The 27,597-nt window shown below is 38.4% G+C and overlaps 1 protein-coding gene and 1 long non-coding RNA gene across 7 annotated transcripts in view; one reads left to right on the top strand and one right to left on the bottom strand.

Annotated features, from left to right (window-relative positions):
- The window catches only part of LOC134540706 (la-related protein 4-like), a 234,115-nt gene extending 221,852 nt beyond the window's left edge, over positions 1–12,263 (top strand). For all 6 annotated transcript variants that reach the window (XM_063383591.1, XM_063383587.1, XM_063383589.1 and 3 more), the window contains one exon: positions 9,063–12,263. In XM_063383591.1, the coding sequence (XP_063239661.1) occupies positions 9,063–9,232 (170 nt within the window). In that variant the 3' untranslated portion in view covers positions 9,233–12,263. The remainder of the gene's footprint in view (positions 1–9,062) is intronic.
- On the bottom strand, positions 512–8,581 carry LOC134540708 (uncharacterized). Its single transcript, XR_010076492.1, has 2 exons — positions 5,322–8,581; positions 512–2,001 (listed from the first exon to the last, which is right to left on the bottom strand). It is a non-coding gene; the product is annotated as an uncharacterized LOC134540708 (long non-coding RNA).
- Positions 12,264–27,597: the final 15,334 nt, after the last annotated feature.

Below are 27,597 nucleotides of genomic sequence, written 5' to 3'. Positions count from 1 at the left end.
GAAGAATTAGCAGGGGATGGGAGAGGTAAGCGTCGCGTCACGTCACGTATGACGTCAAGCCGCCGGGCGGGTAAGATAACGTGACATCTGAGACGGCTTTTCGTGCGATAGTGGAGACGCCGAGCTCGTCTAGACACTGCCGCGTGGCCAGTCTAGAGGGGTGGTATCTATTTTTAGACGTCTTTTGTATGCCTGGCTGCTTACAGTACAGCTCTCGCCAAGATAAACGTGAACACATAGAGCCCAACAAAGTGTAACAGACTTGTTTTTCAGCCGATTTTACTCAAATTTTCGACTTTCTCTGCTTAAATTTTTCATGTTTTCTCAAAAAACGGTCATCTTGTGACGGGGCTCCGTCAGACGTCCCGCGTACACCTATACACATAACAATAAATAACCTATAACATTTGGGGGGTGGTAGCTGTTGGTAAGCATGGTACTCGAGATCAAGTCTTCTCCCTATACAGGAAGTGTAGGGTATAATTTATGTACTGAAAAGAAACATGATTAGTTCATTCAAGCACAGATTTTATTCACTAGGATAATAAAAAAAAATAATAATAATCAACCAAATATTTGATTAACAAATTAATAATAAAGCATTTTAAAATGGGATGGGATTAACGAATAAATAAATACATTAAATACACATTAAAGTGACGTCAGCCGGCAAACAATTATCTCTACAACATGGCGGTTCTCTCGTCGTCACAGCTACGCGGAAGGATAGTATACTTCCCAGTTACCACTACCTGCATGCTTATAACCAGACGTCGATTTTTCCCAAAACCAAATAATAAATAATAGAGGTGGAATACTACATTATTACTTAAAAGATTAAGACGAAGATCGTCCAAGAAATGATTGTGGCGAACGAGCCATGGCCAACCACTTACCCTTCTGACTTGAGGCGAAGCAAAGTTGTTTCAAACCGACGTGGACTCGGCTTCCAGAGAGGTCCCCAGGCAAAAAGCCTCGGCCCCTCCCTGGAAGGAGGTTTTAACTACAAAACTAGGCCATGCCGGAAAAACAAAAAAAAAAACACACGAGCACCGGGAAAACTTATCCACAAGGCAACTCGCGGTCCCCTCCCTTCCCACAAGGAAAAAAATGAAAAACAAGTGAAGTCAGCTATTCCTTCCGCGCAGGCGCGCACGAGTTTCCCCCTCTCCCTCTTGCGCTGCTCGATTGTTATTTTTCCGTCTACGTTTCCAAACTCGGACGCAAGATGGCATCACTAATCAGGACAGAGTCCTCGAAACGCGTACTCAAAAGCCTCGCGCGACAAACAAGAGACTAGCGTAGCGTAGCAGGTTTTTCTGGAACGGCGTGTTGCAACCTCTCAGCGGGCCCTGGCCAGCAACCCGCGAGAATTAGCTAACCACGCAGCTTCGCAAAAGCCCGCGGTGCCTGTAAACTAATGTCGCAGCAACCTATATTCCCATACCCGCGTGTCGAAATCAACCGGCCGAGCCTGGAAACGTGCACGTACACCAACACGTAAACCTGACGAGAAACAAAATTACAATAAAATTTAAGAAAAAAAAGTAATGAAATTTTCAGACCGTGACATTACCCCGGTCTACAAGGGCTTGTGCCCCACAAGCCATAAAAATTCCTAACAATGAATAAGACCAAGGGGCAAAAATTTATAAGTTAAATGCCTACTCGACCAAGACAGCGCACGAAGGTTAGGTTTTACCACAACAATTACATTCAAAGTCTAAACTGAAAAAGTTAAACCAATACAAAATACAAAATAGCCCAGGAAACATTTCTTTCCTGTAAGAATCGATGGTGGCTGGCACATCGTAAAACTACTCGTACGACATACAACTAGGAGAGGCATGAACCGTGGACAGATCAGCCCTAGTTGAAGCTGGAGAGAAGAGTCCTTGAAGTGTGATCTGCAGCTCACACCCAGGATCCAGCCTTCAGAGCAGTTCTGCCCTCAGCCTGCCTTCCTCGCAGCATGTCATCGGGGATGTCTCCCCAGTGAAACTGAACAAAAATTTCAACACCAGTATCAAAATCTCACCAAAGAACATACACGACACTGTCAAGCCTATTTAAACAAGTTAATTAGGGGGGGGGGGGGGTTATTCTTAACGTCATATCAAAACATTATGTTAATACAAGGTTGATAACAAAAAAAGAAAAGTTAATTATTCCATTAAGTAAAGCTGTGAAGTGACCCTATTGAATAATTAGCAAACAATGTTCACATTTTATAAAGTGACTGATTAACACAAAAAGATCCACCCTACATTTACTCTTTATCAGTTCCATAAACAGCATAACTAACCAAGGATGAGTCCAGGGGCATGTTATTCTCCAACAACAACAACAAAGATGATCATAAATATGTCAATAAAAAGAAACAAACACAGGTAAAGTAAAATGGGAGCTTGGCCTCCAAGAAAAACAAAGGAATGGACTATACAAGTCAGGAAAACAAAGGATAAACATCAGGAAAGGAACCTGAAATGTCCATAGGATTAGGTGAAGTCCAAGATCTTCATAACACGCCTCTGCAGCTACTAGCTACAGAACAGAAAAAAAAAAATAGCATTGTCACTGGTTGGCCGAGAGTAACTGATTTCTTCGTTCGGCCCAAGTCGACGAAAACGAGCCCCACGCTGATCCGTTTCTTCATTCTTTTTAGACAGAAAGTTCGCATACACACAGCAACCAATTTGGGAAGGGGCTTCCACCGTATAACTCCTCATGAGTTATAAGCAGCCCACCACACAACAGGGGAGGAAACAGTAGTCCATCTCCCACACAAGTTCAATGGCTGCACAACACATGGTCCTCAGTCAGGAGGACATACATGGCGAAGGAAAGTTCTTCACATAACTTACGTAACGTAATCGTTGAAGTCTCTGGATGTGTTACATCGATGCACTGTCTCTTCTTCAAGAAAGAAAAAGAAAACATAAACACTTGTTGCTAACAACTCTGCCTCACTTGAGTCTGTGGAAAAAGGAATTACACTGTCTTCAGAGGCACGAGTGCACACAGGTTCGGACAGGGGAGGGGATAGACCAGGAACAAGGTATCCCTACCCAGGTTAAATCAAAGGCGAGCGTAGACAAATAAATTTAAAAAAAAATTAACCCTAGATTAATAATTGCTTGGACCCCTAGATTCATCCTCGATTGTCGTCTCTTTTTTTTTTTTTTTCTTTAAGCAAAAAGTAAAACCTCTGAACTGAACAGTTAATTACAAAAATATTATAAATCCTAACCACAAAAGTGTTTAACAACTATTATGTGCCCTTGATGGGGAAAACAAATCAAACATAAACGTCAGTTCTATAAAATTAATCACACAGGGTGAGGTAGACATGAAATTCCTCACCTGACTCACTAACCAACTTAGATTTTAATCGACAGTTCTCAGAAAATTGATCACGTAAGTTAAAGGTTTCACTTGTAGTTGCAACATCAGTCTGTACAGTAGGTGAGATTTCCTCAGTTTTCCGTAATTTCCACTTGAGTGGCAACCATTTCCATAGCAGAAAAAGAATCATACACATTATGACACCAAGTATAAATACAGTTATGCTTATCTCCATTGTTAACATGACATTTTCACTAAAAGCTGATACGCGGGGGAAGGTACCAATCCCCACTAGATAAGGGTTTCTTACAACAATTAGTAATAAAGTACCACCAATCACAAATAAAGAAATACTTTGTAAATGTTTTAACAAAAAGCTTACAACTTCCACCGGGTCTCGCAGCTGTAATTCGTCGGGCCTCGTAAAAGAACGTGAAACGACCAAATTCAAGTGAGGAATAACAGAAGGCCAATCCTCGTCTAAACAATCTTCTAATGAAGGAAAAACTGTGTGTGAAGATGCTGTTAAAGGTAAAATCTTTAATTTTTTTAATTTTGACCAAGCAGCTGGAATCACATGAATCATTTGGAATTTAGCTTTAGAAAGAAAATCACACGGATAAAGTTCATTAATTTTAAGCTCATCATTCATGTACAGGCGACAATCGCAAGGGACCTCAATGTCCACAGCGCCAGGTCGATCCGCAGCAGCTAATAACAAGGTTTGGTTCTTATTTACTAGACACTGTACTTCTAGTTTACCAACAGGGTTAGTTAGAAAATACCGTTCAGGACCAGCTTGCGTAATCATGAGGTGGGTTCCCGAATGGCATCTGTAAGCACACAGTTCACCAAGTTTCTCTGCAGTCACTCCCTGAAACAAAGCTTTAGGACATAGAGAACTTCCCATGGCATCACCTGAAAATCTGGGCACAAAACATAAACTGTCTTCGAAGGGACGACAATCCAACAAATTTCTACCCTGAATGGTCACCAGTTGCTCATTATTTACGGCTAAAAAGTTTGGCTCGTGCTCCAAGTGGCAAGTGTTATTTTTCCAGCGGAAAGGTACCGCAACAAACTGAAATAATTTCCAATTGGAATTAACATGAACAATAGGTATCTTAAGTTTGACATACAAGTTCTCCTGATAAATGTGACAGCGACAAATAGGTAAATGAAAATACTTTTGTACTTGGTCAACACTAATAGTTAAACGATTCTAAACAAAGATGGGTATAGATTAACTATTTGAAAAGTCTTAAAAAAAAAAATTATTAAACATCCCCACAGCCACAAACCTCAATACCTAAACTAAATAATTTTACAAATAATCTCATCAATCAAAATTGAAATTATTCTGACGATCTGACCTCTGGCACCTGGTTCAAAAATGACTCCGACCTGAAATCGATGACTATCAACATGCTTCTAACTTTTTCAAAACAACAAAAGCCGATAGATGCCTAACATCCACCTCCTGTGGACACACCTTGTGGGACTCTAACCCAACAACAACAAAAAAAAAAAAATTCTCATTTACTAAGGGTCGCCTACCCTGCGAACCCAGTCACAACCAGGGCCTCCATGCCCTCACGCTACAGCCCATTCCTCCAGGGTCTGTATTACGTTACTCTCTATAGCTTCCTAAAATGGCATCATCAACAAATAAATTTCATCAACACAGTAACTACTCAATCGAACCAGGGCCATAGCCAAAATCAACAAAAATTATGTCTGTTATTTTTAACCATTATTTACTATTTAACTTGCTATTTTAATAAAACAAATTCCTGAATCAACATCATAAAATTAGACTGCCCAAGAAAAAAAATACTTTTCTTTATTCACTTAAAATCTGCCTGTTATTAATAAACCATGAAAGCTGAAATAAAAATTGCATTAAACATCCTAGACAAAAATTAAAAAAAAATTAATGAACCTGATAAGAAAAATAAAAATACTTTCACCTTAACATCTGCTATGCTGTAGGCAGCAAGCAGCTGGTTGGTCTCGTCTGGTGAAAACAGCAACACCTCGAAACAACAGCTACTGGTGGTGCCATCAGATTCACTCTGATGTGCAGCCAGCAACCCCATGCTCAGTCTTCTTAGTCATGAAGCCAGTCCCAGGTCACCACTGAACTGATTACTGTAACACTACTTTCACAAAACCGATAAGAATCAATCACAAACAAAACAACTCATTAAAAAAAAATTTCTCTGTATCACAAATCTAAATACAAATTTTCGTGTAAAAAAATAAATACTTTGAACTGTTATCTCTTGTGTCAATAAATGTATAAGGGGCACTGTAAAAAAAACTTATTTAAATTTTAATTATGTTGAGAGAACAAATTAAAACATTACATTCCAAGTATGATAAACAAAATAAATTCAAAAATACTCAATCATAACTGTCCCCACTCACTTAATTATTTAACTTCATTACTTAAAACACTTTACTCAGAAAACCAATTTTAAAAAAAATTAACTCACTTCCATTATCCTTAACACAATAAACTTTCTCATAAATTAATTCAATAAAATTTATTTTAATACGTAGGCAGGTACACTAACTCACTCTCCAACAATGATTCACATTTCACTACTTCCTAACTTTAAGAACAATTCCTTAACTTAACCCAGGGAATTTACCTCCAGAGCAACCAAAAATTTCGCTGTAGTGCCTATCTCCTATAGGCCCACTACACAACAGGGGACTCTAACCCCACAAACCAAATTAATTGAAGTGGTACCCTTATCCCGTACGGGATAGCCACTTCCGGTACTACCATGGGGAACTCCTGCCCCAACTACTAACAACACAGGGTTCTCCCGACCCTTAACCAGTAGCCAGCCCATCTTCTATGGGTCTGCGCTACCGTCCCTACTCTCCCAGGGACACCTCAAATTGTCCCAGCTCATCTCCTATGGCTGGACAATCACAACAACTCTCTCATCTCAAAAACTGTTCCCCTGGAGTTCATTCCCTTAACCTACACAAATAAACAAACCTCACACTATTCTCAGAGCTAATCCCTTCTAATGTGTACCTCCTATAATTCAAAAAGAAAAGTTCAAAAAAAAAAAAATTCTTATTATCAAAACAAAAATAATTATAATGACACATAAATAAATACTTTAAAATTAAGTTAACTCAAAAAAAAAAAAAAACTTAGACGGTGTGGTGTAGTCAATGACGCACATAAAATTAATCATTAAAAAAAAATAACTGTGAAACTCTTATCTGTCTGACGTCCAGCCGGCCGGTAAACACCGGGCCGGAACGATTCTTGCCGCGCCGTGCCGAGCCGTGTCGCGCCAGGCCGGAAACCGCTCAAGGTCAGCGCACAGCTGACCGTCGCGCCGCTCGTCACCGCTCCACGACACATGACTTTCCACGTCCGCAACAAGCACTGTCTATAACATTACTTAACACAAGTTTTAACATCGTTCCTAAACCAAAAACTCCACACAAACTCTTAGATTCTTAACCGAAATTTAATTATGATAATTTTCAAAATTAATTAATTAATCATTAAACTGGCATTAGAATTTACGTAATTAAAACTTAATAAAACCTGATAGGTGACCTGAACGACCCGATGACTGACTGACTGACTCACTGACTTAACTTAACTAAACCAAAAACTTTTTATCCATTAAATTTAAACAGAACAACAGTAACATTACTAATAAAAATACGTGAAGCACAACGCAACACGTCCGCCGCGTGCTCCCACACGACCCTGCTTGCACTGCTCTATAATAAAACATTATTAAATTCGGAAGAACAAGAGAAGAGAGAGAAAAAAATAAAGCACAAACGACCCTACAAGAGACTATTAATCGGCGCCTCACACCACTTGTGACGGGGCTCCGTCAGACGTCCCGCGTACACCTATACACACAACAATAAATAACCTATAACATTTGGGGGGTGGTAGCTGTTGGTAAGCATGGTACTCGAGATCAAGTCTTCTCCCTATACAGGAAGTGTAGGGTATAATTTATGTACTGAAAAGAAACATGATTAGTTCATTCAAGCACAGATTTTATTCACTAGGATAATAAAAAAAAATAATAATAATCAACCAAATATTTGATTAACAAATTAATAATAAAGCATTTTACAATGGGATGGGATTAACGAATAAATAAATACATTAAATACACATTAAAGTGACGTCAGCCGGCAAACAATTATCTCTACAACATGGCGGTTCTCTCGTCGTCACAGCTACGCGGAAGGATAGTATACTTCCCAGTTACCACTACCTGCATGCTTATAACCAGACGTCGATTTTTCCCAAAACCAAATAATAAATAATAGAGGTGGAATACTACATTATTACTTAAAAGATTAAGACGAAGATCGTCCAAGAAATGATTGTGGCGAACGAGCCATGGCCAACCACTTACCCTTCTGACTTGAGGCGAAGCAAAGTTGTTTCAAACCGACGTGGACTCGGCTTCCAGAGAGGTCCCCAGGCAAAAAGCCTCGGCCCCTCCCTGGAAGGAGGTTTTAACTACAAAACTAGGCCATGCCGGAAAAACAAAAAAAAAAAACACACGAGCACCGGGAAAACTTATCCACAAGGCAACTCGCGGTCCCCTCCCTTCCCACAAGGAAAAAAATGAAAAACAAGTGAAGTCAGCTATTCCTTCCGCGCAGGCGCGCACGAGTTTCCCCCTCTCCCTCTTGCGCTGCTCGATTGTTATTTTTCCGTCTACGTTTCCAAACTCGGACACAAGATGGCATCACTAATCAGGACAGAGTCCTCGAAACGCGTACTCAAAAGCCTCGCGCGACAAACAAGAGACTAGCGTAGCGTAGCAGGTTTTTCTGGAACGGCGTGTTGCAACCTCTCAGCGGGCCCTGGCCAGCAACCCGCGAGAATTAGCTAACCACGCAGCTTCGCAAAAGCCCGCGGTGCCTGTAAACTAATGTCGCAGCAACCTATATTCCCATACCCGCGTGTCGAAATCAACCGGCCGAGCCTGGAAACGTGCACGTACACCAACACGTAAACCTGACGAGAAACAAAATTACAATAAAATTTAAGAAAAAAAGGTAATGAAATTTTCAGACCGTGACAATATAAACGGAATGGACGCATCAGAGGGGGCTCGCATCGGCGGGATTCTACTGTAATGGTACTTTTCGGGGATATATTCGCAGTGTAATATAGAAATGTTGTGGTTTTCGCGAATGTACTTACTTTTCGCGTTTTCATGCGAATTTTCGCAAAATTCGCGATCGCAAAAAATTCCAGGCCCTAGTCATAACTTTTAAAAACATTGTTTCATACCGGAAAGGAAGTTTTTGGGCTACCTCTTACAAGGGAAATAATAATGTACATCTTGTGGAGAAAATGGCAGGACAGAAACACTTGACCATATTAGACGAGAAAATGTTTTGTGTGGGAACGTCTTAAAGTAGGTTTACTGTATTAACATTTTTATTTTGTATTTGAATGGATCTGTTTTGTCATGGAAACAGCAAGTAAGTTGCCACTGTGATGCTTAGTGGTAAATTGATCATGGCTATGTATTTTTACACTGTTATAACTATCGCGCTCACTTATTTTACTGGCCATTGCATATGTTTGTGTTGTTCATAGTAATATCTGATAATCTGAACTGGTGAATTCCTAAATCAGCATGTAAAGTAATGTCGCGTGTGCTTGAGTGTTCTGTTGGTGTTGGTTGCAGAACTGTCACAACGCGACTTCAGGGAGGGACCAATCAGGTTCATGGGCCGAGGCGGGCCCCGCCCCGTGTACGACAGAGACCGCACGGATCGGGGCGGCCTCAGGCGGCGTGACGTCCCCGAGCGTGTGCCCCGCTTCAGGGAGTTCCTGCGTCCCCGCTCGCCGAAATAACTGCCGACTGTCCCCGTCACATCAGCGACGGTCGGTCCGGCGTGGCCGTGGAAGTCTTGCCTCGAGTTCTCGTACCAGTTTTGAAGAGGCGGGTGACGGAGGAGTTTGTTTCGGACCACCGCGCGGCTGGCGAACGGCCGAAGCGAGGGGTGCTCACGTTTGGGGGAAGTGAAAAACTGTTCGGTAGCAGGTCACTCGATCGGAACGCATGTCTGTAGGCGTGATAGCTTCGGCACGTAATTTCGGAAAATAGTGCACCGGAAAACGTAGTGGTAATTTGTAGTTGGTCGAAGGTGAGGAATCGTGGTTTGCTTTTTCTTTTTTTCCTGTGCCCTCTTTGGTCGTTGTTTGTGGTGGAGAGAGTGAAGGGTGCGGAACGGTTGCGTGCGAGGAAACTCGGGGAGGGCGCGGACTCTGTCTGCGTGCCGCAACCGGCACCAAGTGCCTAACGAACTGACAAACAGTGCTTTAACGTTGCAGCTCAGCTTTTGGTTCTTCTTGTCGGGAGGTAGAAGACTTTTGTATACTACATGCATAGCTACATATGTTTAAAAAAAGTATTCAGGTAACATTTATATAGCAAGTGTTCTGTGTGGCTCGTTAATTCAATACTTAAGCAGCCTAATGAAATGTTCAGTGATATAAAAAAAATGCAATTATTGAAATGTAACTCATCCTGTAGTGCAGAATTGCCGCTAACATTTTTTTATTACCAAGGAACATTTGCAGCTGGAAAGGCTGTAGCTAATGTCACTATATATTTTGTTATTGTGCTACGTGTACTCTGGAGAAGAAAAATCTACAGTTTATTGTGAAGTCAACTAGGACGTTTGGACGTGATTTAAAAAAAGTGTGTTTTACATGCATATGTACACTTGCTTGCATGATATATATGCATCATTGCTTTGTTCTAATGCTGTGGATTTGGGGCGAGAAAGGTATAGGGGTGGCGGAGTTAGTAATGGTTTGTGGTTGTTACATATGCATGTGTGTGAAATAACTGTGATAGCTCATGGATGACTATGGAGAAAAAAATAAATATATACATATATATCATTCACTCTTAGTACAGAACCCTTGCTGTCAAGTGCTTGTTGGGATTATTTCCAGACCATAGTTATATTTTTATTTCCGCTACCTTCAGTTCAATCTCTGTAGTTTGTTTTACTTTAGTTTTAATTAAGTTGATGTGAAGTCTTAAATGTTATTTTTTTCTCTTTTTTGAATGTTCGGTACTAAAAAAAATTTGTTCTAAATTTTTAATGTTGCTTACTTTTCACGCTCCTCTTCATTTCATTTCAAGAGTGTGAAACAAAAATGTACCAATTATGGTTTGTGACTGACACGAAATCTTAGTCACTGGTCCGGTGCTCATTAAAATTATCATAGTGAAGACAATTGTACAGTTAGTGTCTTAAATAATAATGATAATATGAAATATACATTGTTTTATTTGTATATGAATGTGTATGCAAGTGCATTTTTGGCATGTGATCCTCATCTTTATTGTACAGGATTAAACTAACAGATTTATTTTTGACAAGTTATGTATAGATTGCAAGTTGGTTGGTGTGCATACGCATGTGTCTTTTGCCCGTCTTTTAAAAACTTGTTGGGACGATTGGATTGGGGGGGGGGGGCAGATGTGCCGCCGTGTTGCTGTGATCTGTCAGCAGAGGTGTTTGTAACATAATTATTGGTGTAGGGGGTTGTAATAATTGTACATTTTACTATTGGAGCTGTGTTGCTGCGCGAGAACGCGGGGAAAGGTTAGTTTCCTGATCAGGGCGGACTGTCGCCACGCTATGCGGTGCATGTCGTGCGTGCTGCTGGTTTGAAAGTTTGTGTGAAGCGTGCGCTGGTGGCTTTGCCCCGCCTGTCGGTGGCGAGCGTGTGCAAGCGTTGTTTGTTCTTTTGTTCCACTCGTGCTGCAGTATGAGAGATATTTATTTATTTTTTCCGTATCTAAAAAATAAACAATTTTTTTTTGTATGCAGTGTGATCAATTTAGCTTGGTACAAAAAGTGAAAAGTAAATGAAAAAAATCAAGTGCAAATTTTGTAGTGTAGAATTTTTAATTGTACTTGAACATTAATAAACTCTTAACAAGTGAATTTTTCGTTTTGTGTTGCAAGGGTTTCTGCTCACCAAAAATTGTGCGTATATTGAAGGTTTCTTTAAGCTTATGTTTCGTTTCGAAATAGTCACTGCAGGAATGAATGGTGTATCGAGCCTAACCACACATTCTGCAAGTTAAATTAGTGTATAGCAAAAATATGATTTTAGTTTCTAGTATTGTTGTCCGGTAAATTTTTTCTCCCCGTTAAAATTTCTTGGTAGTTTCCAAACCTATACAGTTTTAATGTGCGATACCTTTTTCGTTGGATTTTTTTTGTAGTGCACACACTATTTTTTTGGTGTATGTATTTATTGAGCTGTTATTACTTGCAAATATTTCAAATGTTTTGAATAAATGTTTTCACTGATGTGTTCCAACTACAGGCTTTTTTTTATATATGCCTTTGTAACCTGACGTCGGCTGCAGTTCTCACGTTGTGTGCATTATTAATTATGCCTATGATTAGAATGTGGTTTTACTTGGTGTTTTACAATAATACGCAGTTTGGTTTAATATGATTGACTACATATTTTTTTTTTTTTTGTAAAATTATCTAGCATTGAGCTGTGCTTCCATTAGATTAAGAGCTACTGATTGTGATGTTGGTTTGATTTCAACTGAGTTTTCAAAGTGCTCTGCATAATTATATATTTTGACCCTGTTGTGACTTAATTGTAGATGCTTGTATTAAAAGAATAAAGATTAGTGTAAATTAAAATGTACATACTAGAAGTTTGCAGTACGGTTATAATTTTGTTGTATTTCTGTTCTGAACAATTGTAAATCTGTGATTTGTTATTTTTACATTTTATGGAAGCATTGCTACTGGAAGATTGTCTGGAATTGATGAAGTTGTATAGAACAGTGAATGTGGTATGTTCAATAAAGTTAGTTACGTTGTTTATTATTTTACACTTATGTTTTCTCAATACACATGCAATGAGCGTTGTTTGAGATGTTACTGCAGAGAGAGGTCTAATATGTGTTCGCTACAGATGTTTTGGTAATTTAAAGCTGTCGTGCTACTACGAACTTTGGAAGTTATTGTTATACGTATTTATTACTTTACGCATGTATAGAATTTTTAACGTTACGTGTGCCAGTGCTGCAAGTATGGTACTGCGATGTCCCCCCACAGTGTTGCGTGTAATCTTAATTGCCTTCAATAACTGACAGTTACAAGTAAAAAAAAATTTGAGTTAAAATAAGGAATAAAATATTATATATATTGCATGTTTCCTTATGAGAGGTCCCTGTGGAAATTGACTGTTGGTCTAATATTTGGAAATCAGAATGTATAAATTTATTTTCATACCAAACATGACTTTTTTGCCATTGGAACACAGTAGAATCTGGTTTTTGGGATCCTATGTTGGTTATGTTGATTTAAACTTAATTACAGAATCAAAATGCATATTTTGGGGCTCGTAAGTTTTTCCTTCAATTGCTAGTTTCGTTTATTATGTATTTTTATTTTCTTCCAAAAGTATTGCATATTTATAAAAAAAAAAAAATTGCATAGATATTGTGATACAAATAAAAAAAAATGTGTAGTGGTGGTGTTGCCCGTTTTTTTATTATTTTATGGTCAAACCGAAAATTACTTAATGTTGGCATTACCGTACATTGTGTGTTTTATCCAGATTATTTATATTCTGTAGTAGTTTTGAATTTCAGCGCCCGAATTGAGTTCTCACTGCATACTTTGATATTTTTGATGATGTCGGAGAAGAAAGTGCATGTAATTTGCAATATTTCATCATACGATCATAAGAACTGAATTTAAGACCAATACAATAAAAATGTTTTTAGAAATAACTTGTGATTTTCCATCATTCGTTTAGTTATTCAACACACTTAAAATAAATGGCTTCTTAAACTAGACCTTGTGTTTTAACACAGCATTTATTAATATAATATTACAAATACAAGTTCTCAATTAACTGGCACTTGTTTAAAGAACATTTGTTATAATGGAGAGATTTCTTGCCTTGAATGTGGTTAACGGACACCAAAATCATTACAACTAACATTTCCACGTCTCAAGTTGCAAACGGGCGAGGTTAATACTACTACAATAGTCTTGTATGTTCACTAGTATTCAAGCATTGTATTGCTTACACACACAAATAATTTGTGCATACATGTACAATGGTTATCCAATAATGATGCAGGTGTTCATCTTTTCTCCTGTCGTATGAAGAAGGGTAAGATATGGTGCTAGTATTTGTGTGACAAAAGGACAGCCAACTCAAAACCTTCCACCAGCCAGTGTGTCCCATTGTGACTTGGAAATCTGCACAGGTTGTACCATTCAGACTGGATGTACACAAGCCAGTTTGCAGTTTGTTCTTTGTTCTACAGCCACTGTGTGTGTGTCCTCCGCCCTCCCTCCGTTGCCGTTATCTCATATTGCCAATAATAAAAATAATGATTTCACTCTTACCTAATATTTTTTTTTTACTTACTTGGTAAATAAATATATTTATTTGCAGTACATAATTTCATTTTTAATAAATCACAATTTGAATTATGGTATGTGACAAATGCCTTTTTTTGTGTTCTAACAAAAAAGAAGTAAAAATTACTCTGCCAGTTCAGCGGCCCTACAAGGCGCACGAACCCCGTCTAGTGCGACCCTTTCCCCCCCACCCCACAAACCACCAATGGAACTTGAGGGGTAAAGTCCCTTGTTATGCACGCCAGTGACACGGTTGAAAACATTCTTCTAGAATTTGAAAGACGAGAGACTCCATTGTGATTGGAAATCATTGATATACCCTGTCGATAAAGTTAAATATTGGCCATGTCAATTTCATGTCACCGGTGTGTGTAGTGTAAATCAGCCTTCCTTGGAGTATTCTGTCTTGCTCTCGCTCTTAACAAGGTTACCTACCTGACTAAATACTGCATGTCCCAGTTTCAATGGTGTACCATTATAACAGTTTACATCAAATTGAAGGTGAACTAATGCTAGTTTTTCTTACAAATGTAAAATACGTGTACCGTTAGTTACATGGCACACATCAAACCTAAAGTGCAATTCTTACCACACTTTGGTTAACTTGTTCGGAGTACATAATGGAAGCAACAGCCTCTTCAATTATGCGACTCAACACTGGCAGATCATTAGGTAGCGGCAGAATTTAGATGCAATCTTTTATAAAGCCCCAAAGGCGTTACCAGGTATCTGTGGAGGTCGGGGAAAAAGAGCTCTTGGCATCCTGACCGTTGGCGGATGTTTTTGCCACATGGGTGATCACAATTAACCTTTAAAACGAAGCGCACGTTGATCTGAAATTGCAGAAAAAACTCTTTAGGCTGGGTACACAATTGAAAAAATAACAGTAACAGTAGGTCGTGTGCATAGGATATGAACGCCATGTTTCCTAACCTAACGATTCACAATAGCAGAAAGTTGGTCGTGTGCATGGGAGCGAGGTCGTGCGCATAGGAGTGAAATGAATATATTTTATTTCGGTCGCGTACGCATGGCACAACAGCCAATGAGAGAAGAGCAGGGTGCTTTTTTTGGCGGGACTAGAAATATGTATATATTTATTAACCATATTGTGGTAATAAAATGTCGAGATAATAATAGTATTATCGTTATTTTGAAAGTTAATATTTTATTTACTAACACTGCTAACAGATGTCGCATAGTTCACGAAATTTCGTTGGCTGAAATTAACAGTAAGAATTCATTTGTGAACCAATTTCGCAGTTCGCACAGGTCGTGTGCATGGCTTGCTATGCACTCGCTTAATTTTTTTAATTGTGAACCCAGCCTTAAGCTGGGTTTACGATTGATTTCCTTAAGAATTATAACTTAACATCGAGCACACGATTAAGTCAAAACTACATTTTCCAGTTTATAATTGACATAGAAGTCGTTAATTCTAACCAATCACAGCACAAAACACATGGTCGGCCATTGTTCGAAACGGAGAAGCAGGTTTGAAATAGGTTATTGACAAATGGGATATCTATTTTTCGAAATGGATGATGATTACAAATGACAAATATACGAATTCTAACCCAAAATACTGCCTCGCTCGGTCCAATAATTAAACACAAACTTCCGGTTGAAAGGTTCCGGTTTGTTGTGATTGGTCGCTTCCCTTAAGTCTTAATGAAAAATATAAAATATAACCATTTCTGTTAAGTCTTAAGTCATCATATGGTTCGCACACGACCCGTCAAAATTCACACACGACAATTATAAACCATTCCACTAGTTTACATAGAGTCATATGGTAAGTACACGACTAAGTCTTAAGTCTTAATTTTCAATCGTAAACCCACCTTTACGCTCAGGAGTCGCCATTTTGCGCAGGTGACGCTGTAAACGAGAAAACAAAGCAGTACTCGTGCATGCACTTATCTAACAGTTAGGTACTCTTTTGTGACCTTGAATCAAATTTCTGTGCTTACATTAAATGAGAAGCCTAAATTGTAAATTAAAGTTCTGTCCACGCCCGAATATTCACCTTCGGCTAACCTCTGGATTTGTTTTATTTTTGCGCAGGAAAAATGAATTCAAATATTAAAAGTGGTCGGTTAGGTTAGCTACATTAAAACACTTTAAAACAATATGGACGGTTAGTTAGGTTAAGGCGCGTTTTCCTAGCTGCAGGGTATATCCCGCGGCAGAAACAGTAACTTATTATTTTGGCCGCCAGAGTGTAGCACCTGACTGCCCCTTTAACCCTTGGTTTAAGCAGACGCCTTGGGCGAGTCGATTCTTTTTTATTTCAGACACCCCTCAACAGGTAGCGCTAAGGTCGGCCAGTGCTACCAACTTCGAGACATCAGAGTTTTTTTATGACTCCCAGTCCCCCCCTTCCCCTCCACTCTTGATAGAACAGTTACTTTTAATTACGAGACGCGGTTCTTCGCGAGACACTTCGCGTCGCGACTGCAGACGGACCATTTTGCGATTATCGGCGAGTCGACGAGACACTGCAAGACTCCATCTGGCCGCAACCGACTATGTAGTCGCCTAAATAAGGGATGCTATCCTTATAATCTTTTTCAAGTAGTTTAGTCTGTCTGCTTAGTACAAGAGTAATAGTTATTTTTCTTTTAAATTATTTCTTTTGAAATGAAGGAAACATCCTCGTCCATCCGCGAATTAGCGGGATCCAGCTCCTGGCGGGCGACGCATCGGTACCTAAATAGAAGCCAACTTCCCTGTCTGGTGAGTGACGATCCGCGACTTTCCCCAAACACCCCCCCCCCCCCCTTAACTTTTCCGGGCATTTTCTGCCCCGTATACTGTCTGTATTCTGGTTCTGATCAGTTTTGATTTGGACTGTTCGCAGACAGGGTCCGAGAGCCGGACGCCGAATTGGCATTTTCATCACCCTTCCTCAACAGCACACAGGCGCCCTGGCATCAGGTTCCCGCGTGATCTCCGAGAAACGAAGCCCCAACCTCCGGTGCTTCTGTATCTTTTGACCCTTTTCTGAACTTTCCTTAAATTACGTCGTCAGATGCAGTTCATTAGATAAACATAATTTCTGGACTTTAAGTATATATATATATATATATATATATATATATATATATATATATATATATATATATACTGGGATAGTTTAAACATATTTGTAATTTTTTATTGGTTTATGTATTTTAGTAAATGAAACTTTTTATAATTGAATGTAGGGTCGACCCACAATTTTTTTCTTTCTTTCTAAATATACCTGAGAGCTGTTTAAGAATGTAATTAATATTGTACGTTAATATTCTCTTGTATCTGCTATAAGTGTACTCAGTATGGAGTAATTATATTTCAGACGGAATCACACCTTGTTTCTGTTCATTACTAGAGGAAAAGGTGTAAAAACGGGCACAGGTGTAAATATGGACACCCCTCAAGAAGAGGATATGGGAGGTGCTGCAGACTGGCGGCCAGTAATGTAAACAGTGGCCATTGTTGCTATATGATAGCAGCAATCAGTTGGAATCTTTCTTTCGAGAAGTGTGGACACAGTTTCAGTTAATGTGTGAATTGGTGTTTGTTTTGGCCTGTAAACCTTTGGAAGGTATGTGAAATCGTTTTATTTTTATGTACTTTGTGTTAGTTTAAAATAATTTCACAGTGGTATTAGGTAACCAGAGATCCTAAGCTACCTTTTGAAGCACCCGTCTAGTCGAGCATGCTTTTAGGTTATGTAAGGTACAGGCTATCTTTCTCTGGTGATGATGGTGTAAATATGGGCACCCTTCACTGGTGTAAATACGGGCCTCCATTTAAAAGGGGCCCATATTTACACCATGTTTTCTCTTAAATTTTATCTTAAACAATTATAAGGACATTTAAAGTTCTCCTACCTCAAAGCATATGTAAGTTTTATTTTATAATATATTGAGTAATGTGCAGCATATAATATTATATACCTACATTATCTTATTCACTTAGTAAGAGCTAAAAAAAATTAATGTGAGGGCATTGTAGCAGTTTTTCCCCATTGAAATATGCTAGTAATTATTTTCTGGTTGTTGCAGAATGCCAAGGACTAAGAAGCGTTATGAGTGCAAGAACAAGAGGAATCAGTGGGATAAATCTCAGATGGTACATGCTATCACAGCTGTAAAAGCTAAGGAGGTTTCTGTGAAAGGTGCCGCAAGAAGATTCGGAGTACCACGTAGTACTCTGCAGAGATTTCTTAAACTTGATAAAAGCCCCGAGCAAGTGGTTCAAGAATCAAGGCTTGGAAGGAAACCATTTTTAAATGCAGAGCTCGAAAAACAGTTAGTTTCTTACCTCCTTGTGATGGAGGAAAAAATTTTTGGGTGCACTTTGACAGACCTGAGAAGAATAGCATTTTTACTTGCCCAGAGAAATGGCTTGACAAACCCTTTCAAAAATGGAGAGGCAGGACGAGCATGGGCTGACCTTTTTCTTGAGAGACACAAGGATCAGCTATCAATTCGCAAACCCTGTGGAACATCCTATGCTCGAGCTTTGGGTTTCAATAAAGAGAATGTAGCTGCTTTCTTTGATCTCTTGGCAGATACTTTTAACAAACACTCATTCCCAGCAGATCGAGTGTATAACGTGGATGAGACGGGACTGTCCATTGTCCAGAGCAGAATTCCTAAAGTGATTGGGATGAAAGGGAAGAAACAAATTGCAGCTATAACATCCGCAGAAAGAGGGGCTACAATTACAATTATCGCAAGCATGAGCGCTTCGGTTCATTATGTCCCACCAATGATAATTTTCCCTAGAACAAATATGACCCATGCTCTGATGAGAGGCTGTCCCGATGGTGCAGTTGGTAGAGCCCATCCTTCTGGATGGGTTCAAAGCAATTTGTTCACAGAATGGTTCACTTCTTCATTGAGAAAACATGCCCTACTGAACAAAGGCCTGTTTTACTCATCTTGGATGGTCATTATAGCCATGTTCGTAATCCAGATGTAATTGACTTGGCAAGGCAGAACCATGTGACTATCATCTCGCTTCCTCCTCATTCAACCCACAAATTACAGCCCCTAGATAAAACTTTTATGAGGCCTCTGAAGTTGTACTACAGCGAGGCAGTGAGAGTATGGTTGCAACAGAATGGGCGTCCTCTCACACCCTATGATGTTATGGAGGTTTTTGGCAAAGCCTATGTTCGTGTCCAAACGGCTGAGATAGCAATAAATGGGTTCAGAGTAACTGGAATATACCCTTTGAATCGCTATATCTTCAATGACGCTGACTTTATAGCTGCTGAGTTGGTAGCAGGAAAAACTTGCTCCATAGTGGCAAATAATGTTTCTGAATCATGTGCTCCTCAACTTGCTTTCTGTGCACCATCAACATCATCTGCCTCTCCTTCATGTTATCCTGATATACAAGCACACCAGGCTCCTTCTATGCCAGTTGATGAGGCTCTTGAAACACCAAAATGTTCCACAGGAACTTCAAATGCAGTTTCACCATTTGACATATCTCCTGTCCCCAACATTAAGAGGAAAACCACCACTCGGGGGCGCAAAGCAGCAAGGGCCACCCTCATCACTGGATCACCATACAAGATGCAGTTGACCAAATCGCTTGACGAAAGTGCTCACAAGAAGAGGTCGTTGAGTTTTCCCGGGGCAAGAGACCAGCCAGGAGGTAGGGGCAAAAAGACAAAAGGCCTTCAGAAAAAGAAAATTCAACCCACGAAAAGCTACATTTCATCATCAGACTCATCAGACTCTAGCGACCCTCCCCTTGTCGACAGCGATGAATTTAATATAAATGATGGGGATACGGTACACCAGACTCGAGCGATGCAACTTGCATCTTTTGCGATATGAAGTTCTCTGAAGACACTCGAGGAGAAGTGTGGGTTAAATGTGTTATGTGCCAGATGTGGGCACACTTAGATTGTGCCGGGGCTGAAAGAGACATTTATGTTTGCGATTTCTGTAAATAATTCTTGGTGTGATGTTCTGTGTAACATTTTGAATTATATATCCATTTTTAAAGAGGTTTAAAATATTTTTTTTGGAGAGGGCCCATTTTTACACCCCATTTTTCCAGAGGCCTTTTTTAAAGCTTTCTGTATATCTTTGTTTTGGAATTGAAATAATATATATTAATAATAGTTTTGCCACCTATAATGTAGTAAATATGTAATAGTAGTTAATGAAAGTCAATAATCTAAAATATTTTTAAAATAAATTAACTTTAAGACAATAAATAAATATGGTGCCCATATTTACACCTTTTCCTCTAATAACATTGTGAAACCTTAAATATCCACCCAGCACAAAAATGGTAATCCGACCGTGGTTTGTTGCTACAAAATAAACAGAGAAAAATAAATATATATAAATAAACCCGAGGTTGGCCAAAGGTGAATATTCGGGCGTGTTCGGGCAGGGACAGAGTTTGTGTAGATCTTAGGCTTCCCACATTAAATACTGTTAAAATTTATAACTGGGACATTCTTTTATGGCCATAACTATATGTTAACTTTTACACTTTCTTTATCCAAGCTTACGAGTTTTCGACTATCGGCTGTGCTGTGACGTGTTATCATGGAACGAGACACTCGTAATGTTTTTTACATCAAATGTTATGAATATTCGGAAGGTCTAAGAGTGTAACTCTGTACATTAAAATCATTCATTATGGGGAAACATGATTTGATTAACGGATGATTTGCTTGATGGACAGAATCCGGGAATGCAACCCAGCTGTTAATAGAGGACTTATGTACTTACTGCATTGGTTATGGTAAGATTAATAAAATCTTAAATGTTAAAAGTAGATTTTTTTTTCAGCAGAGTAGCAAAACAATGTGCTAATGTAAGTTGAAAGATAGTTCCTTCCCATTGCACATGCTATCATTACTAGTCTTCAATGTAAAGCATTGGTAATTTTTCGTAGTTTCTCATGGATTTATAATCTATGCGGGAACGAAAAAGTGCAAGATGCAAAAGTCTTCAAATACCCTTTTATAAATTACAAAAGTAGAAGAAGAAACAATCTGCCGGCTTACAACTTCTTACATTTATTTTTGCATGTCTGCCTTCTATATTTGAAGTGAAGTGTTGTATGCTGGTCGACTATAGAGCATCGCACTCTTAGATTGCAGTGTGGAAGTAAATGGGCGCATTCTCTCTCTCTCTCTCTCTCTCTCTAACACACGCCGATTGTCGTTAGCACTGTCCTTGTTTCTTCGTGCGTTGTTGCCAAATATCAAACGAAATTTAAAATTTTATATTTCGGACCAAGCTTTTTTTCATATTGTATAGAATCAAAATGCTTATTTTAAATAATTAACAATATTTTAAGTGTCCGAAAAAATTAAAAAACAAAACTTATTCGCTGCGAACTGTTTTGAAGTATTCCGATATGTTTCACATCAAAAAAAGGAAACCAACATGTGTATTTCATTCAGATTTTTTTTATTAGTAAATTAATGCCTTAGGACGCCACCGAACAAATGTTAAGACAAAAACTGTACAGGTTTCACTTAAATAATTTTTTTAATATATTGAAATGCATTTTCTCACAAACTGACACATCAAAAAGTTGACCCGCGGAAAAATTTTTTCTATTAAAGATAGATGGGAGACGAAAGCGAGAAAAATGTTCACAATGAACTGAGTTAGTTTTTAAAAGCAGCCCCATCTCAATTGCTTCTACAGTTTCCGTGGAAATAGCTGTTAAAGATGTGTCTTATCAGTACAAGAACGCGCGCTGCCGTCGTAAGAGGAAACAGGGTCGTGTGTTTAGATAAGTGGGGTTCTGTCCTACAAATACATGGCTTCCTTAGTCAACAAAAAATTTTATAATCGCTTCTTGAACATAATATGTAAAATGTATGAAATAAATACGAAGGAATTCAATAGCGATCATGGTACAAAATTTTGAATTATTTTTCTATCCTTCTCAACACCAAGCATCTTATCAAACATTGTTTTAGACAAAGTTTTGGAAAATAATTATGATATTATTACAAACAATTTAAACAGATTTGATAAGGCGTCTACTAAGGCAGTTACGTTTTTTGTCCGGTGAAAATTTTTTTCGAACCCATGCAGTTATGGCTGGTCGTATCAAAAATGTATTTAGAAAACATTTTTCGGCATTAGGTAATCCGAGTTATCATACGTTAAAACGGATTCGATATTATTCATATTATGGGAGTTGTTGCGATTTTCCTGTTTTTCAAAAAATCTTCCCCATTTCGAACCAATTGTTCGGATTTTTCCCATAAATTACTCGACCGAGAATTTCCATTACCGTATTTTATTTATCATTTTGGACATGACTTGTCCAAAAATACGGCATTTATCGGGCCCATGAAAATGTGATAAATATATATAATTATTTTTATATATATATATATATATATATATGGGATTTTTAGAACAGAAAAGAAAACTATAAGAAATTTTCGTCTACAATAGGTAGTTTTTATTTGAAATTTACATAAAAGTGGCATTATTACAAATTTATATGTGTAATAGTATAAAATATTATAAATTACGATATGATTTCTTAAAATGCTTCTTGTTCGATCCAAATTACAAAGACACTGATCTCCTGAAATTCGTAATGTGTTAGAGATTTGGCAACAGCGCGCGCCATAAGCCGTGTACTGCAATCTAAGAGTGGGACGGGCTATAGTCCCTGAAGTTGCTTCGGTATTGCCGGCTACTCAGGGGTTCGGTAGAGGGGGGTTCGGGCCGCGTGGCCGAGGGATCTAGTCTCCAGAATTAATAAAACCAAATAAATTCCCAGGTCTTTTATGCATATCAAGGTAGACACTTTACATGGGGCTGCCGCGGATCCGCCTGTGACAATCTCAATAAGGCGTAGCCCAGTTCCGCGCACTTTTGCTATACTAAAATACGGGACGTCCCGCCCGTGCCGATAAAGACCCTTTCTTACTATAGTGGCGCTAAACACGGCTGACTTAGTCTGGTGGAAAATGATGGGGGTGACGTCACAAGACCCGTTTGTGCCGATTCCGGCAAATCCTCCACTGACCTCGTCTCTAGGAAGATAAAGCAGCAATGACTTAAATATACGATGACTCGCGTTCACCCCGATGACTGTCCAACTGTACGAAACATTGACTGGGGAGACGCGTATGAAAACTAAGCTTGCGACGGCGAGAGTCCAGTTCAAAAATGCACGACACATAGAACTCGTGTTGAAACATGCGTGAGAAATGGCTATGTCTCAAACGCGACTGAAAAGAAAAGCTATAGTTAACTCCCGCACGGCACAGCTCAAGACTACTGAAGACACCGCGCCCGGTCAAGTCCTCCCTCACCACCGCTGCCTCTCATGCCAGAATGACGACTGACTCTGCCACTCCGCCTGGCGCGTCTCTCCCCCACTCCCACGAGCCCGCGGAACACTGATTGTCCACAGGTGGAAACCACGGCCTAGGCGCCCGGTGAACAAATACAACTATGAAAATTATGTAAAAATTCAAATGAAAAATTATTTACAGTTAATTTAGAACAAAATATATACAATACCATAACAGTCAAATCAGGAGCGCAACAACTAAATTTCCAAAGGGTGGGGAGGGCTATATACCTTTCTATAAAGAATCATCGATCCCTCCTATTGAAGGGGGAGGGGGGGTCCTCCACCGGGAAAATTTGTATTTCAAGGTGGAAAATGGTGCTATTTAAGCAGTTTTATTATCTAAAAATTGGTTACACAGCACTTTATTTGCCCCTGTTGGCCCCACTTCAAGGTTTCAGAAGGGGGGGGGGGGGCAAAATACCCTTGCCCCCCCCCCCTGTTGTTGCGCCCCTGAGTCAAATCCCTGAAAGAAACATACGTCGCACAGCACCACACTCTCGTAGCACCAATTATGCTAGAGAGGGCGCTGACGAGGCATAACGGCCTGAAGGAGCCAGGGAGACATTTGGGTCGACGTCAGTGTCTGTAAAGTTTGCTTGGTAAATTACCACACAGCGAAAGCAAATAAAAGTTCTTAAATCGGATACTTAATAATTCCATAAGTAGTCACTTCGCTTGGTGCCTAGTTTGTGCAGCAGTATTCCAACCTCTTTGGCTTCTAATAGCCACAAAAAGTTCATTGCATAGAACGGGATTAATTTATCTGGCAACGTAGTCCCACATTTGAATGTTTTATTTGACAATATTCTTGTTGGAAAAACATCCTTCTAAATACGTACATGTGCTGCCATCCGGGTTCTCGTGTTCCAGACCGGGCGTGTATCCTAGCGGGAAAACTACGCCGAGATCATTGCCATGAACTGATCCGAGTGTGTGTTCACATCGAAGTTCCCGACTATCTTATGATCAAACCAGTTTGACTTATTTTGCTTGAACTCCAATAGTAAAACAGGCTATGAGTAGGGGAGATCCTTGTACATTGGGACACTTGTAGCCCTACCTTGGGACACAAGTGATTGTGCTGCTCCTAATGGTTAATAAGTATTCATATGGTGACAGTGAGGAAAGAATTACAATATATTTGCATTAACAAATGTTTCATTGCAAATGGAGACTGTGTTTACTTCCTGTGCTTCATTTTATGTTTTTAGATAGTGAAAGTAAATTATTTGATGCAGTTTAGCTGTGTGTTAATGTGAAAGGTAACTTATTCACATTTATAAAATATATTAAAATACATTCTGTGCAGTCTTATACAATTAATGCAATATTTACCATATTAATTTTGTAGGTTAAGCAAACTGTACTGAACTTTAAAACAAATTGTTTATTTCTTGTACCTTGGGACATTCTTTGGTAAATATGTAGTTGAGCGGTATTTTCGAAACAAAATGTTGAAAATCCAAAAATACCTTTATTAGACGCTCTTCAACTTCCCCTTTTCATTAAAAGCGGCGGAGGTAAGAAATTCCAAATACTTTAGGAGATATCGAATTTTTAAATTTCATCATATGTAGTTGAGCGGTATTTGCGAAAAAAAAATGTTAAAAGTCCGAAAATACCTTTATTAGATGCTCTTCAACTTCCTCTTTTCATTAAAAGCGGCGGAGATAAGAAATTCCAAATACTTTAGGAGATATCGCCGTTCTTATTTTGCATACAAGACCTGTGTTTATCATTCGACCGTCGCCATTTTTTTTATTTTGCCGTGTGTTTGTGAATGCCTAATTAATGAAAATGGTCGGTTTGGTCAGGTCAGTTACATTATAGACACTTTGAAACTAAGTGTACATTAGAAATAATATGAAATTATTTCAATGGTTCTTTAGTTTTAAAGTATTTATAATGTAACTGACCTGACCTAACAAACCGGGACAAAGAATGAACAGAAACAACTCACGCAAATTTTTTTTTGTTACTTATTACTTGCGCAACAATAAAAAATAAGACTTTAAAATTAGAAACGTTAAAAACTCGCCTAAGTTGGAGGCGGTAATTAAATACCGTTTTAAACAATAAATGAACTAAATAATCACGTATTGGTTAATTTGAATTCTGGCCTATCACGAACAATCACGTGACATCATTATCCAATAAAAAAAATAGATGCTCGTAAACAAGAAACAATGGTGAAAGTCACATGAACGCACTGCTATAATTGTGATGAAATTTTAAAATTCGATATCTCCTAAAGTATTTGGAATTTCTTATCTCCGCCGCTTTCAATGAAAAGAGGAAGTTGAAGATCATCTAATAAAGGTATTTTCGGATTTTTAACATTTTTTTCTCTCGCAAATACCGTTCAACTACATATGATGAAATTTAAAAATTCGATATCTCCTAACGTATTTGGAATTTATTACCTCCGCCGCTTTTATTGAAAAGAGAAAGTTAAAGAGAATAGAATATAAGTATTTTCGGATTTTTAACATTTTTTTTTTTTCGCAAATACCGCCCAACTACATATTTACCAAAAATATTTAAGTGCAATGTGAATTATTTTTGTTACAGGGGTGTTGTTTTGTCGGTGAGTTGAGGTGGTGTCTCCTCTAAGCACAAGGTAGTAAACTGACACGCGATCTTCTCGTCGTGCCTGGAGCAACTATGATTTTTGAGCGCTGACCATATAGTTACGAACGCAAGAGACCGGACCGCGATGCCAGGTTCGGAGCTGGCTGGCGGCCCCGCACGGCCACTCTGACGTAAGACATGCCACGCGTACCTGCCCGGATTACAAGGGTCGTCGACAAAACCCCCCCCCCCCTCGCGGCTCCCCACGCGGCGCCCTGCCTGCCGGGGCTACGGAAGACTACCATATCTTCAAGTGCAACTAATTGTATTATCTACATGTTGGTGAAAAAAAATTGGTTGTCTGTAAAGTCGGTTTACGGACGGTAGTTTAACGTGACGTCATAACAAAACATTGATGAAATGATTGCATACTTTTATGAATAAAACTGAATATTTTTATTTTAATAATAAAAGAAAAAATACTTGAAATTATACTAGTAATCATATTTTTAAAATGCAAGAATAATTAACCTTTATTGCCGAAATTGTTGTTGTAATAAGCAAAGAAAACCACATTAACTTTTCACTTCACTTTATAAACAGTCGACGAAACAGTTCACGTCTAGATGACTTGTAATTAATTTTAAAAACTGGCGTTTAGCTATAAAGTTTAAATATAATTATGAACAAGTATTCATATAAATTTACTGTAATCAAACATCTATCATCAATTATATGAACCACCATAATTTTTTAGTCAATTGTAACATAACCTATTATTACTGCACTCGCCGACAGCGTAACGGAACACAGCGTAACGGAACAATGAGCGTAATGGGACACAGCGTAACGGAACAATGAGCATAACGGGACACAGCGTAACGGAAAAATGTGCGTAACGAGACACTTTTTCGTATGTGCAGCCGGCGTTCATCGATTTATTAGACGTCACGTCAAAATAAAAAACTTGGCATTCAATATAACTCGTAGGTATTAAAATTGGACACCACGCTTAATATTATTTCTTGCTATGTGATAATTCTAATTAATTGAATTAGTTTTTTTACTAAAGGTTATACAATAAATGCTATCGTAATTCAGAGACGTTTGTTAACTTGAAAACCAGATCTGAATAGCAGAAATATCTTGCTGACAAACATTATTTCCCAATTATATATTTTTTTCATCGGCATCTTTTCTTGATCAATTCTTGAATACAGTTGTAAAATCATTTATTAAATATTAAAGAGTAGTGGAGATAAAGACCATGAAAGTGCATTTGCAAATATGACTTAAAAGCATCTATTTCTAAGATAATTAAAACACACACATATATATATATATATATATATATATACACACACACACACACCACATATTGCTTGACTAGGCCTAAAATTGATAATTTTTTAATCGTAAGATTGTTTTGGAAAGTATCAAAGGATTTGCTCATGTTGAATCAAATATAATATTTTAATTAAGTTATATTTGGTTAACAAATCATAATATTTATATATAATATGTGTGTGTGTGTGTTAAAGATCATCTTCCTGATTGAAAATGTAGGGGTTTTCAGAAATATTTTTTAGTAATAAAATTCCTGTGCCTATAAATATTTTTTTTCTCGAAAAATTAAAAAAATACTACATAACAAAGATATTGGTCAATAGTTATTGACTAAATTTTAACTGTCAATAATACTTCAGGAAAATATATAGGTACCAATAAATGGATGAAGACTCAACATTTGTATACAACCATTATTCAAATGAAGTGGTAGCTGGAATATCGTAGAACATTATGGCACAGCTTACCTGAATACAAGTCCGAAAAATTAGAATCTTAATT

Source organism: Bacillus rossius, chromosome 17, assembly GCF_032445375.1.
Source record: "Bacillus rossius redtenbacheri isolate Brsri chromosome 17, Brsri_v3, whole genome shotgun sequence".
NCBI lineage: Eukaryota > Metazoa > Arthropoda > Insecta > Phasmatodea > Bacillidae > Bacillus > Bacillus rossius.
Note: the sequence above shows the minus strand (reverse complement) of the source record. Positions and strands in the feature narration are given on the sequence as shown.